Source organism: Sylvia atricapilla, chromosome 1 (genome assembly GCF_009819655.1).
Source record: "Sylvia atricapilla isolate bSylAtr1 chromosome 1, bSylAtr1.pri, whole genome shotgun sequence".
Lineage (NCBI taxonomy): Eukaryota > Metazoa > Chordata > Aves > Passeriformes > Sylviidae > Sylvia > Sylvia atricapilla.
In genome coordinates this window covers 33,656,570-33,672,423 of record NC_089140.1, presented here as the reverse complement: position 1 = coordinate 33,672,423, position 15,854 = coordinate 33,656,570, and the positions used below count along the sequence as shown (strand labels likewise).

Sequence of the window (15,854 nt, the reverse complement as noted above, 5' to 3'; positions counted from 1 at the left end):
CAGAAGCGTGGAACATTTAAGGGAAAAAAAATGCTGGATTTCCCAGTAAACCAGATATGTCACATTTCTTCAGGGAGGCAAGGCAGAAGTGATGCTGCTCCTGAATGGGAAAGTTTATTCTTCCCACAGCTGCACTGCTGTAGGCTCTCTGCAGATCCAGGTAGGCTCCATTTGTCCTGAACTCCCTGTTTTCACAGCCCTCCCCACACAGAAGGACAATGAACTCCTGTGTGTTCCCTGTTGCGTTGCTTCCCACACATCAAGAACCCCAGATCCATGGGCCTGGTTAGGCAAAGTGGTGTGTCTGGTTTCGATGAGGCACAAGCTGTGGAATCCTCAGAAACCAGCCTGAGACAGCACTGAAGCCAGACTTGTTTCAGGAAGGAGTCTGTTTTGAATTATGCTTCCTATTAGTGGTAGATTTAAAAATTAGGGAACTATGAGTAAATCTGGACCTTAACAAGGCTTAAAATAGGCCTGGGTCACAAAACTTGATGACTGTGTGACGGGCTGGTCTTCACTGCAACAAGGAGGTCTTTAACAAAAAAAATAAGTAGAAAAAGCCAGAGTGACTGCAGTAGGGGAGACGGGAAATAATAAAGGTAAGTTATTTCTTCCCATCTTGTGTTCTGAAACACAGAAAAAGTTTACACAAATGGTAAACATATGGAATAAATTATCACGAGAATGATCTCAAAACAAAGACTACAACAGAGTTCAAGTGACACATTTCTGGAACAGAAATGGATGGTGCAATAAAGTCAACACAAGAAAGTAGGATTATGATTAACCTGAAAAAGGGCAAGCAAATTAGGTTACAAGCCATTTTCCTATTCCTTATGGCAGCTTCCCAAGACTGCACATCTGAAATGTGTAATTTAACATAAGCCCAAAGAGACTTCCTTGCCAACTACAGAAAAATTAATCAAACATATTCTTGTACCAGATGAGTAGTAGGTATTTATACAAATAAAGAGGCATGATCTATTTATACACATATGCACCCAGATGCCTGTGCATGTTTATTACAGTTGAATTGAAATTAGATAACCAACATAAAAACCATTACACAACATTATACAGGTCAGTTAGTTCACTGCTTGAGTTTCAGCCAGGCTGGCCACAACATCAGGTAATAAAGCTGCAATGCTTTGAAAACACAGATGTATTTGAAATGAGTTACCCCATGTGATTAAAAGAGATGTGAGAGGTCAGGAGAACAATATAATCTAACACCATGTCTACATTGCAGACTTCAGCGGGCACAGCTACACCAAGCAGAAGCAGGAAACTGTTTAATATGTGACTGATACAGCCATACTGCCAGCTGTGCCACAAGTGTTAACATAATTGCACTGGAATAAAGCTGAAATTTCATAAAGCAAACTTCTTTTACTTAGCACATCTGTATATCATACCAGCATAGGAAAAACACTAACATAACCACAGCTCTAACACAAACACTTTTTTGTAGCAATAACATAGATACAGCCAAAACCATCCAGGGCACAAAAAACACATGCCAAGAGTTTACTTTGACTATTTCCACACTAAATATATTACATCACCAACCTGCTCCAAATACACACAACTAGGGATTTGTGGGAAAAACATACAAAAGCTGCCCCATAAGCACCACTCCAGCAAAGTTGGCCCTTCTAGCAGTCCAGCTGTGTTGCTTAGCAACAGCATCTCTTTCTGCCGCTGCCCACACACCTGTGCTAACAGACACCAATACGAATGGGCCTGTTCCCACCGCTTCCATGTTTTCCTCGAGTTCCGCGGCTTGATTTTGCCAGCTACAGCCATTGGGACATTGGCAGAGGCACAAGGTTGGGCTGTAGTCTGACATCCTAAACCCTCACACAGGTAATGACAGAAAACCGAGAGGGACAACACTGGCACCGATCTCCGAAAGAAAGCTGGAAAGATGTCTGGAAGAAATTAAACCCCCAAAGTACCACCCTCCGACCCAGCCCTCCCAGCCCCTGTGGGAGGAGAGAGGGACGCCAGCCTCTATCTTAGTGGGCGGGACAATAAATGGGTCAATCAAAGAGAGGCCTCGGGGCATTCTTATCCAATAGCCAATTTTCCTGCCCTTGGGGGCGGAACGCGCAGAGGGAGTCAGCGCTGAGCGCCACGTTTGGTTGTGGCGCGGAGCGGGATGCGCCGTGCCCTCACGCAGGATGGCCGCCGGCAGCGGTCACGTGGGGGGCGGCGCCCTCGCGGAGGCCGATAAACAGTGCGGGGCATGCAATGTTTTGGCGCATGCGCGGCGCTGAGGGGCGGTGGAGCGTCCCAGCGGGAAGTCCCGCCGACGAAACTTGAAGCCCCGCCCAGTACGGCCACACCCTCCCAAGCCCCGCCTTCGGGGCGGGAAACCACGCCCCGGTGCTGATTAGCCCCGCCCCCTCGCTGCTCCCGGCCGTGCCGCCGCGGCCGGGGGGGCGTGGCCTTCGCTTCCTCCCCGCCGGGGCTGGACCGGTCCGAGCCGTCGAGCCCCGCCCGCCCGGTGTCCCCGGCTGCCCGGACCATGTCCGACGCTCCCGGCGTCCCCGAGGACGTCTGCAGCCTCTTGGCAGGTGAGGGCAGGAGGGAGGGCTTCCTTTCCGGGGGGCGGGCGGAGGAGAGGCCGACGGGGGCGGGCCGGTGGGGGTGTGACCGGCCGGGGGAGCCGGGGCGTGCAGGTCAGCGGCGCCCGGAGCCACGGCCCCGGCGGGCGCAGGGTGATGGCTTCCAGCGCACGGCTTCGGGGGTTCTCTCCTTCCCATCCCCCCAGTTCCTTCTCCCCGGCTACTTCCTCCCCCCGTGCCCGGCCGTGGGGAGCCGCAGCAGTCCGGCTCGCTTCCCTGCAGGGAGGAAGGAACGGGCCGGTTCCCCCTCCCGGCTGGGCGCCCGCCGTCCCCGCCGGGAGCCGACTCCTCCCCCGGGCCGGGCTCCGGCGCTCGGGGGCTCCCGCGGACACGCGTCGGGGCAGTGACCGCCCAGCCGTCCGGGAGCTCTGTGCCCGCGGGGTGTGCGCGCAGGGCCCACTGCCCGCATCAGCCGGGAAAAAGTCATGAACTCTCCCGCGGAACAGCTGCGGAGCGGACGAAAGGGTTGCTGAATTGCTAGGGTGCTGTATTATCAGTCGCACGCCTCTGACCGTGACTGTCCACGCTCTTAGGATGCGTTGGAGTGTAGGAATGGGATTATTTCTTCCCGTGAAAAGTTAAAGTGTTAGTACAGAATTCTGGATATAGGTGGCTTCTTTTACCTTCAAGAACTCGTGGTGGGTTTTTTTCGTTTCTTGTTTTTTTTTTTTTTTTTTTTTTTTTTTTTTTTTTTTTTTTTTATTGTTAATTAAAATACATTGTATGCTTAAAGGTTGCCTTTTCTCGTATTTTTATCAAAAAGTTTGCTATCCTGGAACCATTTTAATTTTAGTGGGAGTATTTTTAGAACTTCTATTTCTGCCACAGGAACTTGTGACTTTGCCATTCGAATTACCCACGCTTTTTGAAATCTTCCTTCTGAGGCCAAGCACTCAGTTACATGGCTGGATACCTGCTGGAGTCTAGTGCAGCTCACCACCTTCACAGACTATTATTTTTTTAACACTTTGATTGTAAGAGCTAATGCTTGAAACATTGCTCTCACCGCATCTCGCCTTCTGCCAAGTGTCTTGTTTTCTAACTGCAGTTTCTGACTATGTAACTTGCATATCATACCATCTGTAGTTAAAATTTGCACAGAAGGCCAGCAGAAAAAAAAGAAAGCTTCTCATGACTTCATATGATGAAATACATTCTGAATCATTTAGAAAAAATAAATATTATTCTTAGGGAGCCTTTCTAAATCTTCATATTTTCTATGACAATATTGAATTCTGGAACTCACGGTCAGATGCAAAGCATATATGTTTGTTTTGTTGCTAGTTTCACTGAGTGAAGCTCATCTTGAAACTCATCAGTGTTTTAAGTGCTTTAAAATTTTTTTGAGGGGAAGGATGTGATGCAGATGGGATCATTTGAGATTGTGGTTTTTTTCTTAGCCACGGTACCTCATTTACACAACTTGTCCTTCCTTCCTCCTTCCCATCTTTATCCAGTCTGCTGTGGAAAGAGAGACACAAAAGTTTGTATTTTGAAGTGAAACCAAGAGCACCTATTTTTCCTCAAGAGAGTTGTGTATATGTATTTTCAGAGTTGCTATGAACAGCAGCCTAAGTTCTATACAGGTATCTGATGTTTGTACAAATATGTACAGTTTAGCATTTCTGGTTCCTTTTTGTGCTGTCTGTAGAACTGAAGTTAAGAAGGCAATGGAATGATTTACTGATGATCTTTAAATATTTGCTTTATTATTACTTCTAGTAACGAATAGTTTGCAACTTTTAATTGTTATCTTCAATATGGTTATACAATGTTAAAATTAAATAACCTACTTATTTTTGAAAAAGAAAATATGGCATTACTTTTTGCAGTTTGTGTCAAACTCTTTTTGAAGGTTATCAGTCAAGTGCATGAAAGTTCATAAGCAATTCTTTCACTGATATGTGTAGTATCTCACAACTATTTGTGTAGGCTTCTGGTTTTTTGCTCAAACTATTCTTGTAGTGAATATGTATGGTAGGGGAGGAGGGAAGGGAGCTCTGTAATATCTTTACTACTCATCAAGAAACTGTTACACAATACAAAGACCACAATTAGTAGATAGTTATTAATTTCTGCATGCTCTTCTTCGAGGGTGCTTCTTAATGTGTTATTTTAATGGTTCACAGTTATTGATCCAGCACCTCTTTGAGATGAGGGAACATTGTTTCGCCATTGGTAAAATTAGTGTAATAAACAAGATGTGATTGGGGTCGCAAAAAAATAATCAATGGTGGAACAGAATTAGAATTCAAATCCACCTGCCTCCATGCTGTGCTGGTTTCTCCAGATAATAATATGAGTTGGATGTCTACGTTTAGTGGCCATTACAAGTGCCTTCTTCGTATCAGTTTCAGTTGAGAGCGTGCAGCTAACGGGTAGCGACAAGCACTGTGTTTTAGTCTGATGTTCATGTAGCAGAGAGGCCTTCACAGGTGCAAAATCTCCTAAATACTGTGCTCTTCTGCTCTTCCTTCTTTTCTTGGCCTTTTCCAACTTCTGCAACAAGTGGAAGAATGATCATATGGATTTCCTTATCCCTGCTTACCCTTGATTGATGGCTGGAATATGTCCACGCACCATGCTGAACAAGTAGGGGTCCTACTGGAAAACATACTAAAGTGCTCCTGTAGTTAAACATGGTGATAATGGGAATAAACACACCAGGGGATAAATTAAAGTTGCACAGGAAATTTTCTGACTTGTGCTTTACTTTGAACCTAAACAATATTATATCTTTAATACAAAAACAAATTCTGTCACACATGCTGGCAGGGTCATTATGGTTGCATATCAGTGGCGCTGAAATGTTCCAGGCAGAAGCACAGCTTGAGCTGAGGGCTAACTGCATTAGTAGGAAACAGGAGGAAGCTGTTTCTGTAAAGTTCAAGGGGGAAGGTCAGTGTGGCAATAGACTTATTGCAGGGGATTATTGGGATTGCAAAATCCCATCCTGTCTTCTCTGACTTGTTCAAATGATAGGAGGGAAACACTGGAGACAGAGACAGGGTCCTCTGGTCATGAATTGAACTTCTGGTAGCAGGAGAAAGTAAGTTTGTTGCTCTCTTATCTCCTTCTTTACACCTTGGAGGTGTGTGGTAGTGTATGTAACTCCTTCATTCCCCACCCACTTCACTGCACTTACAGATGATGCTTGAGAGTGGCATTTAGTGAAGAAAGCCCAGCCCTGCTCTGCCTTTTTGTCTTTTGAAAAGGCATCCTCTGTTGTTTTTATGTGATATTTTGGGTGTTTGACAGAGTGAAATGTTACTCTTTTTTTGTCCCCTCAAATTGTTGCTGGTTACATAGGATGTTCGAGGCCTGCACACATATATTTTTCCATACTAAGTTTTGTCTTGTTCATAGCCAAGAAGGAGTTTGAAGGCTGCTTCTTGCCCCAAAGGCATATTATTTCTTCTGTAATGTAAACCAGACTTGTTGCTTCAGTCATTTTGGCTGGAAAAAAAATTCTTGAGGTTTTTTTCAGTAATAAAGATTTAATTGGAGGTATGACTTCTCTGTTTTTTCACAGCTTTTGATAGTGTCATGATCATTAGATATGTGTATCATTTATATTTTTTTCCCTGGTTCATGACACCTGTGACTGTAGTACGGGTGCTATTGCTTTGTCTTTTGTTCAATTTTTCTTTCACACTTGGCAGTATTTCTTGTTTGAATCTCCCGTATTCATCTTTTAAAAGTTTCAAATACGTTCATTGTGAAAATAGGATAAAATTTTCTCTAGTTTATATGGAACCTTATATCCCATCCTAATACCATTTTCCTTGTTCTATTAAGCAAAACTCCAAATCTAAATAGAAACCAATGTTCTTCCCCTAAAGATAATTTCTGCCGATATTATTCAGTTTGTTTAAGTGCTTAGTTATATTATCCAAATCACCTTTTTCTGTGTGATTCCTCTTGCCTTTTTTTTTTTTTTTTTTCAAAATTAATACTGTTTACCTACTTGTTTAGTTGCATCTTGGAAATGGCTTGCAGAAAAGGGCAAGGCAAGAAAACTACAGGACATTCGATCCAGTGCATTAGTTGCTTACCTTTTATTTTTGGACTACACTAGTTATATTTACCCCGATCCCCAAAAAACCAACTGTCCATTTTCATTTTCCATGTCAGCTGTCATTGGACTTGCTCCTTACATGCCTGTCATAGAAAAAGTCTTCTGCGTATAGTGTGGCTCTTCTTTATTGATTGGTTCAAATTTAAAAGCACACTGTTGTTTAAAACTTTACTCTTTTTTAAAAGTATTTTTTCCATGTTTCAAAGACTTTAACAAATGCCAGTTCTTGCTAAAGAACCTCTCTGTACAAGATAAACCAGGCTAATTATTGTAGGCATCTTTTAAGCAGACATGTATTTACAGCTTTGGTAGTATGTATGTGTTTCAGTAATAATGGTCTAAGATTAGAAACAGTGAGGTGAAAAAAATGCACAGAGGGATTCCTGGTAAGAAATAACCTCCAGTGATTTGAAACATAGTTCAATTGTCTCTGCCATAAATTTGGGAATAAGTGTCATATATGGGTGATAAAAATGGCATAGGCTATTTTTTATATACTCATTATTCACTTAGTTTGTCTTTTTCAATTAACATGGAGTCTATCTTTCTCATCTGACTGGGTTTACGTTTCTTTCATAATCATATGTCAACAGACCACAATAGACACAGCATAATGTGGCATACAGTGTAAATCTTTAGGTTAATCCTTAACATTTTTTATTATAGTTCATTTGGAATCACTTTGTAACTTGATCATGATTTGTACTGGTGTGGTTTTTTTTCATTATATGCTTAATATGTTACAGCTTCATCTTTTCTCACCTCTTTAATGTAGAGAGAGGATGCTCAACTACTCACCCAGTGAGATTAGAGATAGATATATAGATATAGTTCTTGATTATAATTTTTCTTTTTTAATCCTTTAAAGCAGATGCCTTATCGATTTACTTCATTTGAGGAGTCCTAGCAGTTTGTGTATACTTCTGCTTTTAAAATCACTAATGAAACTGTTGAGTGTCAACATTTTTCATGATACTTACTTTGTATCTGTCAACACAGCAACATAACCTTGCTTCTGGGGATTTAAGGTACAGCAGTTTTTAAAGGCAGTCCTTTCCAGGACTTTGCACTAAAAGGAATGCTCACCTTCTTGTTAGGCTGGATAAATGTGGTATTTTTAGACATCTGGAAGTTCAGTCACTTTTATTTTACATCATGCGTTCGGTTTCTGATTAAGTGTATATATATTTAGTAGAGTTTAGAGAGTTTAAAACATGCTTGTGAAGTCAGGGAGAGAGCAACAGCAAAATCCTCAAATATTTCTTTATTTAAGAGAACAGGCAGCGACAGATATTGCTTGTCTTCAGGCATGTTCCCTATTAATGAATCGCACGAATGCTTTGAAATCAAATTAATTAATTGCTTTCTGATGCCAGCCTATCTAAAGCTGAAAGATACATGGCAGTCTGTTTAATATTGGTCACCTTTGGGCAGTATGTGTGTAATAAATGTGCTTAGCTTGCAGCTATGTCCCAAAATTCTCTGTCTGGCAGCTGGCTCACTTGGTCCTTGAGGCGGAGGAGAGAAAAGGCTGGTGGCTGCAGGAATTGCTCTCCTGAGCTGCTGCTGTTGCCTTGTGCGAGTGGCAGTGCAGCTGCCAGGTCACCCCCTGCCAGTGTCCCCGGTCACAGGATGGATGTGTCCAGCCTCCAAACTGGCCTGCGTTCTCCTTGGGCCATGGGCTCTGCCAAAACGCTCCTATCTCATTGCCTCTCTCCAGTTCTTGTCATTTGAATGGTGTCAGCTCATCAGTTGATGTGTCCATGATGGAGTGGTTAACGTCTTGATAGTGTGATTGGATAACATTTTGGTTATCTTCTGGAGGAGGGGAGAAAGAAAGACCCAGCATACAGTCTTTGAGTGCCTCGGTGGGAGTCTGCTTGGCCAACCTGACAAAAAACTGAGGTAGTTCTGTCCTGTGTTTGTTAAGTGTGACTTACATTTACGATATTAAATCCTGTAAACAACAAATGTGTTATGATTTGTTGTGCTTAGCACTCTTTAACACGGCACTTGCTTTGGGCTAGAAATTTACAATGTTCTTGAAAAATTCCATCTGTGTGGTTTCAGCCTTTTAGCTATTAGAGAAAATAGCTCCAAAGACTTTAAAACAATTAAAATCTTGCAGTGTTGTCTGTTTATAATAATTGAAGTAAAGAGAACCATAAACTGTTTCAACAATGAAATGCAAAATTAATCTTAGCTTTTCTCCTTGTAAAAGGACTGTAGATGAAAATGAAATTAAAATGGCATTTAGCTTTTGACTATTCTGTTGAATTGGCACTTAAGTTTTGAATTGTATGAGCTGATTGAAGTGGACAGAGCTAGACTGAGGTGTGACTTTCCTTTTTGGTCAGTTTGTAACCTGTATTGGCAGAGCAATTTGTGAGTGAACGGTATCAATTGGATCTTTCAGTTTGGTAGCTTTTATTCATTCCTGCAGGCAAATAAGTTCTCTGGGGTATGGTTCGAGCAAATTTACATCATGAGCTTTAAGAAATAGAGCAACAAGTATGGCTGTTTAAGCTATCAAGCAGTCTAACAAGCTTAAGAAAAGAGGTGTTAAATAGATTTCCACTGTGTATTTTTCTTTGTTTTGTTTTTGATTATTTGTCCTAGTGTTTTTAAATTTGTTTTTCTATTTTTGTGTTTTCAGTGGGAACAACTAAATGTCTGCAATGTGTGATCCTAAATAGCATCTCAGTTTATTAGGAAAAATTTATGGGAATATGTAATTTCGGGTTTTTTTGCTCTGGGGTAACGGGTTAGTTAAAGTGCTTTTAGACCAGAAATCTCTTCAAAGAGGTTTTCTTTTTGGAATTTACCTTTTATTCCTTTTAAAATTTCTTGATGGATCAGCTGCTGCTGAAGCATGAAACAGGTCTATGCTTAAGTGCTCGTGAGTAGTAGTTTTGTAGCATTAAACTAATACAGGAGAGACCAAGTTGTGGATCATCCTGGAGAGGGGAGGGCAAGTAAGTCACTAAAATAGTGGTGAGAAATGGGCAAATTTTGCTGCTTCTCTTTGAAGTTTATTGTATGAAACTTGGATCTGCTGTACTGAAGTCCCAAGTTCTGTTCTAATTCCTACGTAAATCACTTTGTGGAAGGTTAGAGACATTACAGGAACATTTCCTTATGTTAAGGCAGTCCATATTCCTCCACAGTGTGGAAGGACAGGAAGTGAAGAGATGATCATAACTTAGATGACTTACTGGCTTCTTGTCCAGAGAAGCTTAAGGGTGTTACTCATCTTGTGCATCTGGTACATCCTGGATGGATTTACAACAGTGGATTAGAGCAAGATATATAACATACTGTGTAATTGTTAGTAGATAAGAAAAATCTATGATACAGTAAAATGTAATTTTCAAGTAAACTGCTTCTTTAGCATCATGTGTATGTCAGGTCTGTCTTCATATTTGGGGGCTGTGATGAATCCAGCCATATGGTATCTCTGGACATATGGAAGCAATAGTGTTAGTGTTCTATGATGAAAACAGTGCACCCTGACTGTGGGTACGCTGAAGCTCGGAGAATTTGTTTCACATACTCATGTGAGAGGGAAGCCACCCCAGGGATGTCTTCTGTAACTGCTGCTCTTTAGAAATTACAAACCTGTGTATGCTTGCTCTCTTCCTCTCTCCTCCAACTCTACTTACACTGAGAGTAAGTGGAGCATCTGCTTCTGCCCTGTCCTTCCATGGTTGAAAATTCTGTTTTTTCTGCTTTTGAAGTCCAGGGTTTTCTGGAAAACAAACAAAATCTGTCAGCAATATAGTTAGTCCTCAAATTTTTGTATCCAGTGTATTTTAAGCCAGAAGTGATAATCCTTTTTGATAATAATCAACTTGGTTACTCTTCCCCACATACTCCTTAATTGTGTTATTTCAACATTTGTATTTGAATAAAATTTTGACAGTCAGAATCTGAGACAGCAGAATTCTCACCTGGGTTGAGCTTTTCCAAGAAGTAAAGAATCCCACTGAGTTTAAATGAAGACTTCTGAATCCAAGTTTTGTGATTAACTAGTGTCCAAAGGTTACCATGCAAGTATTGCTCCTGATTTATAAATGTGACCAGTTCCTCTAAAGTTTTGCATATTGATGCCTGGGTAGAACTTTGAAGCTGCTATCTAATTTTTAAAATAAATATATAAAAATATGGAAAAAAGAAATATTTAATTAGGTATTCCCTCTCCAAGTGAACGCTTGTTTTGTACTGGAAAATCCTGTTATATTTCATAGAGAGAAAAACTGTTGATTTGTTTTGAACTGTTTTGATTTTTGCTCTGAATAGTAAAAGTATCACTGTTTTTGACCTTAGTTTTGTACTTGGTCAATATCTTTGGGTTCTGTGGCTTCTCATCTGCCAGCTTGATTGGCAATTCCAGTCACTGGAATTTACGAAGATGTGTACTTTTTATATGGGTTTGGAAAAAAACCCTGTAGGCATTCTCGGTGTACAGCATAAAGGCTGTTGGGGGTATGTCTGGAGGATTAATTAATACATGTTAAGTGCCTTTCCTTCTGTCCTTTTAAAGTAGGAATGCCACAGAACTGAGTGAAGGTCCCTCCCATTCAGGATTGCTTTGGAAAATGTAACGGGGAAGATCCTCTGTCTTCTGGAGAGAAGAGGATCAATATCATTCTTCAGAACTCTAAAATACTGTAAAAATGAATATTTTTGCCACACTCTGTGAGGGCACTAGTCTAAACATCTAAATGATAATCTAATGAATTATTTGTAAAGAAGAACATTTTGTAATAGCTGTACTAGTGTTCTTAGAGGGTAACTTTTGACTTGTTTTCTTGCAGCCCGTAATACACAGGGTGATAAGTTTCTGTTTTATAAACGAAAAAGCAGGCAATTAAGTTTTTCTTTTAGGAAATCTGCAGTAGATAGTCACATAAACTTTTGCAGGTCGACCATTGTGTACTAAATTGGCCGTTATTTATGTTTCTGTATTCAAATGGAATGTCTCATCTGCTTGGAAAAGTTAGAGGATTAAAATAGTACTATGCATATGCATTTACATAGAGGGAGCCTACGTGTATATATGTGTATGTGTGTGTCCGTGGGGGTGGGCAGCACTGTGAGGAGGTGTTTTGTTACCTACAAATCCTTTCTCTTATTCAATGAGCAATTGTTACCTGTACAGGTATATTTCTGTTTACAAGCAGGATTTTTTGGTCATATTTCTCCTTTTCTCTTTTTGGGATAATTGTATGTTGATCGGTAACTATAAGAAACTTTTAGAGGTGCTTTTTGCCATGGTTTTCTTAATCAGGAAAACAAACTACTGGGGCAGTTACACTCCCACAAATTCAATGCACTGCATTATTTTTATCCTATGGAATGGATATTTGCTGTATTAAAAGAACTGTGGTAACTTTTATGGAATGCTTTGTTTCTACATGACTATATAAAAGTATCATCTGAGTAAGAATTAAAACTTAAGAGTGCAGGCTAGAGCCTTAGTTTGGGATTCTTCAAGTGCAGGTGTGTGTAATTTAAAGTACACTCTTGAGCTTGACTCCTTTGATATGATTATTGTGGCTGCGTAATTGTTTTCAGGATTGCTTTGGATATGAATCTTTAGTCAATCAGTGATTTCAGAGGCATTGTGAGAACACTTGAAAATACTCTAACCAGTAAGTGAGCTAAATTAGTATCTGGGTAAGTGTTACTGCTGAAATAATAAATTACACAACCATCTTTGGAACTTGAACTTCTGAAATAACATGGCAGTAATATATGCATAAAGGCTATTTCCATGTTTTAGCTTTGTCTTTTACTTTAGATGATGGAAAGTAATTGCTATAGGACTGCAATTTATTAGGACTTACGTAGCATAATTAAGTGAGCAAGAATCAAATGTCACCATAGGATTTGCTGTGCTAAGCACAAGTAGATAGAGAACAAATGTATCCCATTTAGAATCTAAAATGTCTGTTAACTATGCTGTGAGTGGGGCTGAAAATAATTTTCTTAGTTTTTTCACAGTACTATCAGGACAAACTCATTAAAGCAGTATTTTGTCTTTTTTTTGAGGTGTATTTATTTTTCTTCTTTATTTAGATGTTGAAACATTTGTTTCCCAAACACTAAAAGGAGAAAATCTATCCAAGAAAGCAAAAGAAAGAAGAGAAGTTCTTCTTAAGAAGATAAAGGATATTAAGGCAAGGTAAGTGAACTTCCTGGCTTTAATATATTACAAAGCCACTTACTGATAACTTAGTTTTTTGCAAGCTTTTAATAAACATCAACTGTATTAACAATTTAAAAAAATCTATTTATGTCCTGATTTTTTCAAAAAACCTGTAAAAGGTTCAAGTCTTTTCGTCTCAAAACTGCTACACTTTAGTAAGAAATTGAATCAGAATGATTTGTCCCATTTGAATTGCTTAATACTCTGAAACCTGTTTGCAAGCTAGTTTGGCCAAGCTTGCCTTCACCTCTGCTTTGGTAAGATTCATTAAAACATGAGAAATATATTGTGTTGAGGATATGAATGAGCTTCCCATCACCATACTCAGCTGGTGTAAGACAGCATAATTCCATGCTGACTTTGCTTTACTACATATTCTGTTGTTTAGCTCTGTAATAGAAAACTGAAACATAACTGGAAATTATTTATAAATTGTAAGTTTGTTTAAGCAAACTGCTATGACAGACAAAGCAGAGGGGGGGGCTGTGGATGTTTTTGTTTTAATATCAAGGATGATTTGAGAGAGTTCTATGGTATGTAAATTTCAGTCAACAATTCAGCTGAAGAGATTTAGCTGTACTTTCATTTGCACTACAGAATTTTCTTTGACAAATCTCTTTACTTACAACTCTTATCAACTAGTTCATAGCCTAGTACTTGCTGTTCTTTTCACGTTGTTGTTTTCATAGTGTTTTTCTAGTGATCACTCCTCTGTAATCTCTCCTAAGCATTCCATTGATGGCATCCTTCTGCCCCTTTGGCAACTTGTTTATAATTTCAAGGACAGCACAATCATCTGGCGAGGGCACTAACTGGGGGGAGATATGTGTCCCAAAATCTTGTATTTGAAGTTTTGTGTTCCTTTCATTCAAGCTGTAAATGCTTAGGGAACTAGCTCCTCCTCATACTCTCCTTCAAGAAAGCATTTATTTTTTTGTTCTTTCGTGCGTTTTCTATTCTGGGTTACTGAGTGAACTGTGACTATACAAGATGGCTTGCAGGTATAGTGCTACTGACTTTTTTCTTAAGTGACAGATGCTTTTTTGGATGATGAAATACCAGAGGGAGAGAACTTGAATTTATGAGCATATTGACACTGAATCTTTTGCTGTTCATTTATGTGACCCCATGGTTTCACATCTTATTTTAATTTCTAATGCCTTCCTCATTTCCTGTAATATTATTCACTGTTAACAGTGTTTTGCTTTTCATGCAGGCTACAAAATACATGCACATTGTAGTCTTCTTTGATTTTAACATCCCACATGTTGGGCTGTGTCTGTTACTGCCACTTGCTATGCTGGGTTTCTAAGATCTGGCCTTTTATCTCTCTTTGCATTTCTCAGTTTCTTATCTCTGGACCATTCCTTTCTCTTCTGCTCATTTCTTGCCAGCGTCTCCTTATTGACTAACCTAATACCCTTACTACTGCTTGTTGTTCCTGAAGATGATCTTGGCAGCTGCATTTTATTTGCCAGTTAGTTCATAGCTCATGAATGCTTCTTGAATCCCATTCTACATAACTCTGTCCTGATAATTTGTCTGTATTATCAAACTGCATCCTATCTAAAATATCAAGTTTGTCTCTGAAGAAACAGTATGAAAAGTACGTTTTCCCTTTGGGATGATTTTTTTTTGTTTGTTTGCTTTTTTGGGCATTATATAAGTTGAGATCTCCTTATTTGAAAAGGAATTTTTATTTAGGCATGTGTTAACTTTTATCTTTCTGGTTAATTATTCATACATTTTCATTTGGATTTCTGCAAATTTACTGCAGATATACCCATCATTTTTGATTTTTTTCTCATTTTCCTCTCGGACAACTGGTTTATTTCAAAATATGCTTAATGGTTTTACTTGCTCACAAAACTTTTTGAAATTCGTTAACTTTTAGAAGGTTTAGTGAAATTAAAGTTGCTTTTGTGTGGTTTTTTTATACCTTAAGATATCTGAGCAGATGTATGTTCCTAGAAAAGGCTGCTCAGTTTGGATTTGGCTTTTTTTTTTTTCAAGTATTCCTTGAAGTGGCTGAGGATTCTCTCAGCCGCAAAGACAAAAGGAAAACCGAGTAAACACTTCAAGCCAAAGACTTGAGAATTTGGAAGGAAAACCTGAAGCGCTGAGTTCCGACCACAAAGCTTGTTGAAAACTGATTGATGTTCTGTGCCACGTCCTCCTGCCGTGGGTTTGCAAGCGCGGTTTGCTTTATGGTGTTCTTTTCTCCCTCTTTCTCCGCAGTTACCCCGGCGGATTCCCGGAGGAAGGTGAGCCCGGTGCCCTTTTCCCCGCCGTTCCCGCCGCGGCGGGTTCCCGCTGCCGTGGCCGAGGGGCCTGGCGCCCCCTGCTGCGGCTGCCGGGAACAGCCGCCGGGCCCGCGCAGCGCCGATGGAGGCCTTGCTCTGGAGACGCAGGATTTCCTCTATCATGGACCTCGTTATGGAGATTATTTCTTATAAATTTAGTATAAATGGAGCTTATTAGCAAGAGTGCAGCCTTGCGGAAGACCGTGCGATGTGGGTTTATTTTTTTGCCGGAGGAAGCGTATGCAAAGTAGCCTGCTTAGGAGATAAAATTTTAGCAGGGATTACTTATTTTAGCCTTTTTTTTCTTAACGTTGCGAAAGTCTTCAATTCCATAGTGATGTTTCTTTAACCTTTTAATAGGATCATCTCGTGGCAATATGATATTGGCTTTCGATCCGCACTGAATGAATGTTTTCGTAGTGCAGTGGGAGCTCAGACCTTTAGCTGGAGAGGGGATGATTTAGTGTTTGAGTAATGAAAACTGAAGTGTGGGTTATCTATTGTCTTCTAGTGGAGTTTAAACAAAGCTGCAGAGTTCAATTTAGAGAAGACTGAAGGGTTTGTTGCTACAGTGTTCTGTTCTGTAACTAAACCTGGAAGGGCTCTTATTTCCATGATGCTAATTCTTG

At 40.2% G+C, this 15,854-nt stretch overlaps 1 protein-coding gene across 2 annotated transcripts in view; it reads left to right on the top strand.

The window, feature by feature from the left end:
- Positions 1–2,448: 2,448 nt before the first annotated feature.
- The window catches only part of SKAP2 (src kinase associated phosphoprotein 2), a 119,624-nt gene continuing 106,218 nt past the window's right edge, over positions 2,449–15,854 (top strand). Inside the window, exons 1-3 of one of the 2 annotated variants that reach the window (XM_066319072.1) lie at positions 2,449–2,582; positions 12,793–12,898; positions 15,161–15,186. In XM_066319072.1, coding sequence (XP_066175169.1) covers positions 2,534–2,582; positions 12,793–12,898; positions 15,161–15,186 — 181 coding nt within the window. In that variant the 5' untranslated portion in view covers positions 2,449–2,533. Of the gene's footprint in view, positions 2,583–12,792; positions 12,899–13,765; positions 13,924–15,160; positions 15,187–15,854 lie in introns of those variants that run through there. The other variant, XM_066319079.1, reaches the window with a different exon arrangement.